This window comes from Lynx canadensis, chromosome A2 (genome assembly GCF_007474595.2).
Source record: "Lynx canadensis isolate LIC74 chromosome A2, mLynCan4.pri.v2, whole genome shotgun sequence".
Lineage (NCBI taxonomy): Eukaryota > Metazoa > Chordata > Mammalia > Carnivora > Felidae > Lynx > Lynx canadensis.
In genome coordinates this window covers 21,483,824-21,493,722 of record NC_044304.2, presented here as the reverse complement: position 1 = coordinate 21,493,722, position 9,899 = coordinate 21,483,824, and the positions used below count along the sequence as shown (strand labels likewise).

At 47.2% G+C, this 9,899-nt stretch overlaps 1 protein-coding gene across 1 annotated transcript in view; it reads left to right on the top strand.

Moving 5' to 3' along the window:
* Positions 1-2,803: 2,803 nt before the first annotated feature.
* RFT1 (RFT1 homolog) overlaps positions 2,804-9,899 on the top strand; it is a 36,207-nt gene continuing 29,111 nt past the window's right edge. The window contains exons 1-3 of the mRNA XM_030307013.2: positions 2,804-2,911; positions 6,405-6,490; positions 8,814-8,930. Of these exons, the coding sequence (XP_030162873.1) occupies positions 2,849-2,911; positions 6,405-6,490; positions 8,814-8,930 (266 nt within the window). The 5' untranslated portion in view covers positions 2,804-2,848. The remainder of the gene's footprint in view (positions 2,912-6,404; positions 6,491-8,813; positions 8,931-9,899) is intronic.

Sequence of the window (9,899 nt, the reverse complement as noted above, 5' to 3'; positions counted from 1 at the left end):
AGAAAAGTCCCCCAACTCCATGCCCAGGATCCCCTCAGGGATCTGTATCCTGGACTCCCATGAGGCTTTGCCCTCCGGACTTCACTTGGAGCATTTCCCTTTTGGCTTCTTTGCCCCCAGCGAGATGATCTCCTTGTCCCTCCTAGACCAGCCCAGCAGGTTGCCCAGGGTTAGGAGTATGTGGACATGAAGAGCTCCTGGTTGGTTCTGCTTCAGGGATGAGCTATGGAGGAGGTGGCTGCTTGGCTGGGAATAAAGGGAGTGGGAGCCTACCTTGCCTGCCAGCCCAAGCTCCATGGTGGTGGACAGCCTGCCCAGGTCAAGCCCTTGGGCATCTCAGCCATTGGGCCAGATACCCCAGCCTCCTAGCATTTTTTCCCCTCCTCTCTAGGTACACTCCTCTCCCACGTGTTGATTTACTCTGCCTTCCAGAACAGCATCCTCTCTCCCCCTCCAAAAACCTCTATTACCTTATTTATTTCATTTTTTTCATAGCACTTATCACTATGTGAAATTTTATTTTTATTTATGTTTTTAAATGTCTATTTATTTTGAGAGAAAGAGACTGAAAGCAGGGGAGTAACATAGAAAGAGGAGAGAATCCCAAGCAGGCTCTGCACTGAGCCCCATGTAGGGCCCAAACTCACAAACCTTGAGATCATGACCTGAGCCGAAGTCAAGAGTCAGACGCTTAACCAACTAAGCCACTCAGGCACCCTGAAATTTTATTATTAGGATTTTTTCGGTATCCCTTCCACTAGAATTTAAGTTCCTTAAGGGCTAGACTTTTGTCTGTTTTGTGATTACCTTCGCAGAAGAGATGGATAGATGATCTCTCTTATTTAATAGGTGAGCATACTGGGGCACCTGGGTGGCTCAGTTGGTTAAGGGTCTGACTTTAGCTCAGGTCATGACCTCACGGTTCATGAGTTCAAGCCCCGTGTCAGTCTCTGTGCTGACAGCTCAGAGCCTGGAGCCTGCTTTGGATTCCATGTCTCCCTCTCTCTGCCCCTCCCCTGCTCATTCTCTGTCTCTCTCTGTGTCTGTCTCTCTCTCAAAAGTAAATAAACATTAGAAATTAAAAAAAAATTGGTGAGCATACTGAAGTCACCAGGTTAGTGAGTAGCAGAATGAAGATTCAGGGCCAGGTCTGTCTCATAGTCAAATACATTCTGAACCTCTACCATAAGACAGAGCTTGATGAACCTAGCAAGATGGAGTTGGGGAAGAGAAGGCATAGGCCTTGAGTCCCATAGTCTGCTTCCAGCAGCAATAGCAGCTATAACAGGGCAGGAGGCATTTATGGAACTCCTAGGAGCCTTCTCCAGCACTGCTGCAGGAGGCAAAGTCAGGTGGGCGTCACTCTTGCCTTCTTGAATTCAGCTCATGGGCTGTTTAGACAGAGACACACGTTCTAGCCTCTTCACTGCAAAGCAGACTGCACTAGAAGCTATAAAGTTCACAAAGTGCTTTCCAGGTGCTGTCGTAGTCTGCTTAGACTGCTATCACAAAATAACATGGACTAGGTGGCTTTAACAACAGGAATTTATTTATTGCAGTTCTGGAGGCTGGAAAGTCCAGGATAAAGTGCTGGCTGGTTTGTCGATGGCTGCCTTCTTGCTGTATCCTCACATGGCAGAGAGACAGCATTCCTATTCCTCTCTCTCTTGTCTCTTCTTAAAAGGGCACTAACCCTACTCATGAGGGTACCCCATTCATGACCTAATTACCTCCCAAACGCCCCACCTCCAAATACCATCACGTTGGGAATCAGGGCTTAAACAGATGAATTTGGGGAGGGCAACAACACCCAGTCCACAGCAGGTGCTGACTGTATTACTCGGGAAATCCTGGACAATGGGGTCTTGGAGAGTGGTTGCAGGGGGAATGCCATCAGAGAAAGTGCCTTGGGCAGAGGGCAACAGGAATAAAGGCCAATGAGAGAGGGCCTGTTTGAGGAATGGTAAGGGCTCCGATGGCTAGGCCTGGAGAGTGCTGGGGAATGGCGGTGATGGTCTGAAAGGTGGTTCAGAAGGTAGGCTGGGGTCAAATCACGGAAAGCCTAAAAGAGACTGGGAAAGTGCCCTCCCTAGGGATGCACAGTAGATAATAAGAACAAGGACAGAGCAGCTGATGCTGTGTGTTGGGTGCTTTACGTTTTACAAAGCAATTCCCAGCCATTCCTCTGCTCTGTCCTCACAGCTGGAACATGCGAGCAAACGCTGCAAGTTTAGGATCAGGAGCCCAGGGTCCGCTCCACTGAGGCAAAAGTTGTGCAGTCTTGAACAAGTCGTCTTACATCTCCACTGTCTCCCCTTACTCCTCTGACAACAGGACCCAATTCTCAGAAGTTTAGGAAGGATTACACAAGAGCACACACGTGAAAAAATGCTGCACTTAACTTCTGGTCCTCAGTCCTTTCTTTGTAAAACAGGGACAATTCCTGTCCTGCCTCATTTAGGGGGCTGTGGCGCAACTTTGTAATCAAGGCCAAAAGGGAAGAATCTTATTAACAAGGCCGGAGAAATCAGTGTTTCTTGGTTAGCAGGCTGAGAGCCTCAGGGAAGAGGCTTTGGGCTACTTTAACAGCTTCTCCTAACTTATTTGGGACGGGGAGGGATAAGCACAGAAAACGCCTGAGCTCGCACAAAAGGGAAAAGAGATGCGGCGCAGGAACACTGACGTCACTCAAGCCGCTCACTTAAAGGGCCAGAACGTTTCTTGCTTCGTCCCCGCCGCCCCCAAATCACCAATCAGAGAGCGAGCCGCCCCATGACGCTATCTCCCCGCGACTAGGCCGGCTGGCGGCGGCGGCGTTTCCTGGTGACCGAGGCGGGGCGCAGAGGAGATGGGCAGCCGAGAGGTGCTGGGCCAGGCGGCCCGGCTGGCCTCCTCCGGTCTGCTCCTGCAGGTATTCTGCCCCGCCGGCCGCAGACCAACCAGCAGTCCGGAGGCGCGGGGAGGCGGTCCTGGGGCCCTTGAGAGCGCGCTTCGGGGCACACCCAGTCCCGGCGTGGACCCCCACTACTGAGGGTTCAACAGGAGACGGTGGCGGCGGAGAACCGGCACCTGGGCAGGAGTTCAGAGGCCTGGCTGGGAGACTGCAAACAAGTCGTTTTCCTTCTGAGCGTTATATTTCCCATATGGTAGAGGACAGGGTTAGGTCAGGTGGCAGGGGCGCCTTTGGTGCTCTAGAATTGGATATTTTTAAGGCAAGGAGTTCACTCTCTCCTTCCCCCACCGCTGACCCTCAAACATCTTCAAGCTCTCTGACTCTGACTGAGTTCATAGAGACAGTATGGCATAGCTAAGAAAAAGATACCTGGGCTTAGACAGCCCTAGATTGGAAACCTGGTTCTACTACGTGCTTTCTGCATGAACCAAGACAAAGGATTTCTTTTGCTAAGCCTCAGCTCCTCATCGGGAAAATCGGGGTAATAATAGTACCTAGCTCATAACGTTTCTATGAGGCTTGACTGAAGTCATTCAGATAATTGTATTTAATACTGTACCTGGCTCTTGGTGGGCACTTAGTAAATGTTAGCTGCATTTTCCTTCTGGCTATGTGACCTTAGATAAGTCACTTCCCCTTCCTGGCCCTAATTTTCATCATCTGTCATTTAAGGTACATACCAGTTGGTCCAAATGGTGTCTAAAGATTCTTTTAACACTAGGAGTTAGTCATTCTAAGTGGCTCAGTTCAGCCCTTATTCAGAAGAGTCCTGAATCCACCCTTCCCCTATATTTTAGAGGCAGCATTTCACTTGGATATTAAGAGAGAGAACCAGGCACATGTGAGCTCAGGTTTGGTCCTTGTCACTTGGTAGTTCCCTGCCCTTGTGAAAATCGCTTTACTTTGAATATCAGTTTCCTCATCTTAAATGAGAACATTAGTGCAACCTCATGGGGTCATTAGCAAGATTAGATGACATGCCTGTTAAGTGCCTGGCGCATTATAAGTACTTAGTGAATGTTAGGTATTTTTATTATAGTAATAAGGATTTTCTTAAATGGTCATTATAGGAATGGAATGAAACAATTTACATAAAGCATGTAGAAGAGTTCCTTGCACAAGTCATGTGCTTAATAAACATTCACCTAACCCTAAATTAACTAAACCTTGAATGTACCAAGTTTTTTCTTCTATCCACGACATAAAAAACTGAGTTCATTGCTTTATCTGCAGTGCTGATTGTTCAGGCTTTGATGATACCTTACGGCCCAGATTGGCTTCATAAAAAGAAAACAAGTCTTGGGGTGCCTTGGTTGCTCAGTCAGTTAAGTGTCCAACTCTTGATAGTGACTCAGGTCGTGACCTCGAGGTTGTGAGGTCGAGCCCCGTGTCGGGCTTTATGCTGACAGCATGAAGCCTGCTTGGGATTCTCGCTCTCTGCCCCTTCCCTGCTCGTGTGCATACACACTTTCTCTCAAAATCAATAAACATTAAAAAAGAAAGAAGGAAGGAAGGAAAACCAGTCTTAGCAGAAAACACAATGGACTGGGAGTCAGGTGGCCTACCATAAAGTCAAGCTGGGTCATATGATTATTATGTGACATTGGGCAAATCACTTTGCTCTGAGTCTTAACTTGCTTCTTGTGCATTTATCCAATTGCTTTTAAGGGTCAAATAATTAACAGATGTGAAAGAGCTTTTTTAAAACTGTAAAGTCCGTTACAAAGTTAAATGAAGACTGTGTTGCTACTAAGGGCCACTTACATGGAGCAAATACTGGGTCGCATGAACAACATTAGAGCTTCATTAACTCGGCCCTTTCTTCAAACCAGTTAGGTTTAGACCATGGTAACTTTGACATTAAATTTGACACTAACTGTATGTACGTCATTTTTTTTTAAAAAACAGCCATAATCTAGGCTTCCTGAGTGTTTTAATCTGGTCTTGGATGTATTCTCAAATTACAATGCAGACACTTGAGGTAGCTTTGCAATTACATTGTATCCTGAAAGAATTTGAGCTGGCCATAGTGAAAGTGTTAATTCCTTTCATTTTTTAAAAAATTTATTTATTTTGTAAGGGAGAGAGCTCATGAGCGGGCAAGGGGTGAAGAGAGAAGGACAGAGAGAATCCCAAGCAGGCTCCACACTGTCAGCGGGGAGCCCCAGGCAGTGCTCAACCCCATGAACTGTGAGATCATGACCTGAGCCAAAATCAAGAGAGGCTTAACTGACTGAGCCACCCAGCGGCCCCCATGCCTTTCACTTTCATTGTCAAAAATGCTTTCACCTCTAAGGTCTTATTTGATGGTTGTTATCAACCCTGTAAGATAGGTAACCTCATTTGACAGGAGGAAATTAAAACTTATAAGAGTTAGGAGACGAAGGGCTTAACAGCTAAACGGTGATTTGAGACTCTCAGCTGAGTGGTTTTTCCATTCAGGGCTCCATGAATTGGCTTCAAATGTCTAAATTTGAGTAAAAAATTTGGTAAGTAGGTATGTATCTGCATGTTTCCAAGAACTACAGAGGTTTCATCAGACTCTCAAAAGGCCGCCTTTGACTCCATGTTGTGATATCTTGGCTTTGGAGACCTTGCTGCTCTGTGACACTTCAGGGACAGTGTTAAACTGTACTCTCCCTTTTTGGTCATACCTTTCCCTGGAGATTTTTAGACTGTTGTGGTCCACTGGCATATTTTGATTGAGTCTTTCAAATTGCACCTGTTCACAGATAACTATGAGAGTGATTTGTCATTTGCTCTGGAGCACACTGTGGAGTACACCTGTTATACTTCCTGGATGCAGACGGGGGCTGAGGTTTGCACCCCGCTCAACATCCCCCTTTAGCATCCCCACTTAGCACCCTGTTGTTCTCTGTCTCATGGAAGAATTCTTTGCTCAGGTTTGAATTGACAGGTTTGAAGTCTTGGGATATATCCCTTTCAAATGGTAATAGCTGGAAAGAGATTGAATGTCATTATCAGAATCCCCAGATATTGCTAGGCAGAGAAGAGAGATTAGACCCTGTGATTCCTAGAGATTCTGCCATTCCCTGCAGGCTCCCACTTGCTAAGTGTGTGCTATTTCTCAACAAGCTGGAGGGAGGGCCAACGTGAAGCATTGACTAGAATTCTCTGTCTCCTGAAGTGCCTGACTTTGAGCCCAAAGGAATTCACTGACTTGTCAGGCCCTCCCTCTTATCAGTAAATTAGAGAGATTTCCAAGTGCCTTTGTGCACTGTTCTACCATTGCACAGGAGTGCCAGGGGACCCCTCCAGGAATGAAATTTCAGCAGAAACAGACAGGTGGTAGGTCTTCAGGAGGGTCTCTATGGCAGAGCTGCCGTACATCAGTGTGTTATTAGAAAGAGCAGCCACATTGTTTTCATTTCAACAAAATAAATATTCCCAACATAATTTATTCTCATGTATTTTTCTTCTTTCTCTGTAGGTGTTGTTTCGATTGATCACCTTTGTCTTGAATGCATTTATTCTTCGCTTCCTGTCAAAGGAAATCGTTGGCATAGTGAACGTGAGGTAAGAAGGGAGTACCCTGGCCTTGCCCACAGCTCACGTCCCCAGTCAGGGCACCTGTGTGTCACCCTCAGATTTTGGAAACAGGGGCCTTTACGGGAAGTGGAGTGTTCTAGCAGTGGGCTGAGGAAGAGCACGCTGGGATGGGGGAATGAGCAGGCAATGCTACTTTTAATGGACCCATGGAGTGTTTTCCATTAGCAGCCTCCAAATGCACATTTCTCTGCCAGCTGTTCTGGTTTGTCTGCTCTTAGAACCCAGGAAAGGAGTGGGAGTAATTCACTGCAAACCCTGTCTCAGGTATAATCCTGTGTTCTTGTCCTGCTGACAGCACAGGAAGCAGGAATCCCGCGGCTGGTGAGGATGTGCTTCGTAATTGCAAGGCTGGAGCAGCCTGCCTTCCCTCCTCGGTGACTTTTATAATTGGAAAATGGTGGTTAGGGTGACAGTGTGCATCCTTGTCATGAGTCCCTTGGCAGCTCTTAGAAAGCTGCTTGCTTTGTCTTTTAGACTCCATTTGTTCCTTCTACTCTCTTTTCTGTTCAAGGGCACCCACGCATATTCTGTATTCACAAATGACACAAAAGTCTATGAAGTGATGTGAATGCTCAGGTTAGCTCAGCTTCTCAGGTGTATCTTCATGTCCTCATAAACAAGGCCATATGTTCCAGACAGCATTTTACATCAAATACCCACCAAACGTATGCTCTGGGCTCCGTTTTCAGAGCTTAGAGAAGGTTCTCAAACTTTGAAGGGCAAAGGAATCATCTGGGGGAGTTTTGCACTAGGTGGGGCTGAGAAGAGGTCCAGAAATCAGGATTTTGACAAGTTCCTTAGGTGATTTTGAAGCAGGGATCGTATTTTGAGAAATACTGTTTTAAAAGTGGGAAGGGGGGCACCTGACTGGCTCAGTGGGTCAAGTGTGTGACTCTGTGATCTCAGGGTTGTAAATTTAAGTCCCATATTGGGTGTAGAGATTACTCAAAAATAAAATCCTAGGGGCACCTGGGTGGCTTAGTTGGTTGAGCATCTGACTTCAGCTTGGGTCATGACCTCATGGTTCGTGGGTTCGAGCCCCACATCAGGCTCACTCACTGCTGTCAGCACGGAGCCTGCTTTCTCTGTCCCCCCCACCCTTTCTCGGCCCCTCACCCACTGGTTCTGTCTCTCTCTCTTTCAAAATAAATAAACTTAAAAAAAATCTTAAACAAATAAATAAATCAAGCAAGCAAGCAGGAAGGAAGAGGACCAAATCTCTTAGGTGTTCAAATTTGAAAGCAGTTTGGGCCTCTTGCCATCTGGTCTTCCCCAGATTCTCAGGTCTCTGCTTTGACAACCTTTATCTGGCTGGCCCTCTGCTTAACATACAGTTCAGTCTCCTCCTTCCCGATGTTGGACAGAAGCACTGGATAGCAGCATGATCCTTGGACATCCTCAGAGAGACCTTAGCCCAGCTAAGGTCTGTCTCCACGGCTGTCTCCATTCTGACTTCATCACACATGGCCTGTTGATGAGGGAAAATCTCAGCTCTTACTCATGCAGGTGCAAGAGGGTCCACCTAAATATTGCCACCCGGGAAAGATGGCAGACAAGCCTTGCTGACCTGGGCTGCAGCGGCCTCTGTAACGGCCAGCAGCCTATTGCCTATTGCCTATTGCCTGTCCTGAGATGCTTTTGGCCAGAGCTGCCACTCAGAGCCTCAGCTTCTCTCATAAGAGCTCTCATTGGTCACCAGTCTCAGGGTGACCAAGAGGTCCCTTGCTCTGTGTGGTCATATCTTGTCCTTTTCTCCTATTGTCAGAGCCATACCTCTGCCTATAGCCATGAGGCCTTAGGCTTTGGGGGCCACTGTGGCACTTTCTATCCCGGATATAATGCTCTATAGGCACACACTCAGGTGTCCTTTGTTTGGTTCCTAACTCTGTTGTTCAAATGGATCAGACTAGTACGGGGACCCTGTAAAAACTCACTGCCCTTCACATCACCACCAGTGATTTATGACCAAGACTTACTTTCTGTCGCTGGCAAAATCTCAGAAATTCTCTCTATGAAAAAAGATTAGAGTCACTATTGATTATTTTTTGTTAATGTTTGTTTATTTTTGAGAGAGAGAGCACGCAAGAGCGAGCAGGGGAGGGGCAGAGTGAGTGGGGGGCGGGGGGACTGAGAAACCTAAGCAGGCTCCAGGCTCTGAGCTGTCAGCACAGAGCCCAATTCAGGGCTCAAACACACAACCCACGAAATCATAACCCAAGCTGAAGTCGGAAGGTTAACCTACTGAGCCACCCAGGCACCCCCATTATTGATTTCTGCTTTTCCTTTAAAGGCTAACACTGCTTTACTCGACCACCGTCTTCCTGGCCAGAGAGGCCTTCCGTAGAGCATGTCTGAGTGGGGGTGCCCAGCGAGACTGGAACCAGACCTTCAACCTCTTGTGGCTAACGTGAGTTGTGCTTTGGCAGGAGACCGTGCAAAAGCAAGCGTCGTAAGTGTTGTAAGTTAAACAGCAACACTTGCCCAAAGCTGAATTGTCTCCAGCCTGGGTTTCTGGGGCCTGGGCATGGGACAGGAAGGAGAAGGCATCCAACATCTTGGCTGTTTCCTCTCTGGATGGCCAGGAGCCAGGAGGAGGCTGTGGGTGGGGGCTTCAGGGCCAGGTTTCTACCCTCTTGGGAGGTTGTTTCTGCCATTCCGGATGCCCACTCTGGGCCCCAGTGGGCCTGTGCCGTCTTCTTTAGTCCTAATCTTTCCCCCTCCCTGTGGTCTTTTCTGAGCTTTTAACAACCACTTAGCATTCTTTGAAAGCCTTTTAGGGCTTTCATTATATCTTTCTTCAATTTTGTAATGTTGATTTCAATTCTCAGCCCTTGAGAATATTCTTGAAGATCAAGTACATCAGCTAAAACTTGTAATGGCCTTTCTGCAGTTAGATTCCTGCAGGGAGGGCTGGCACTTGAGGTTTTTTCTCAGTGCTGCCTTCCGTAACTCCTTCTTGCCTCATGGAAATGACTGTCACGAGGCTGGTAGGTGTTCATTTTATTAGAGGATGACTGTTGGCTACCCAGTCATATTTAAGTGCTCTGTGGTGCACATGCTAGGGGACACTGTGCACTGGACTGTTGCTTATTTGGGTGCAAGAACTGACTGTATACTATATTTTAGTCATTTGTGTGCAAACAACAGGCACATACTTGCCAGGAGTTTTGTTTATCTCGTCAGTGTCACACTGTGGATAGGAGCGTAGACTTACGAGTTAGATGGGGATTGGGTCCTGCTTCTGCCCTTGGCTAATTGTCCATGACCTTGGCCAAATTCCCCAGTGCTTGTCAGCCTTAGTTTCCCCATCATTTCAATGGGGTAATAGCAGGATCATTGTGAGGGGTCTGTGTAAAAGGGGTAGATCTGAGTGCCT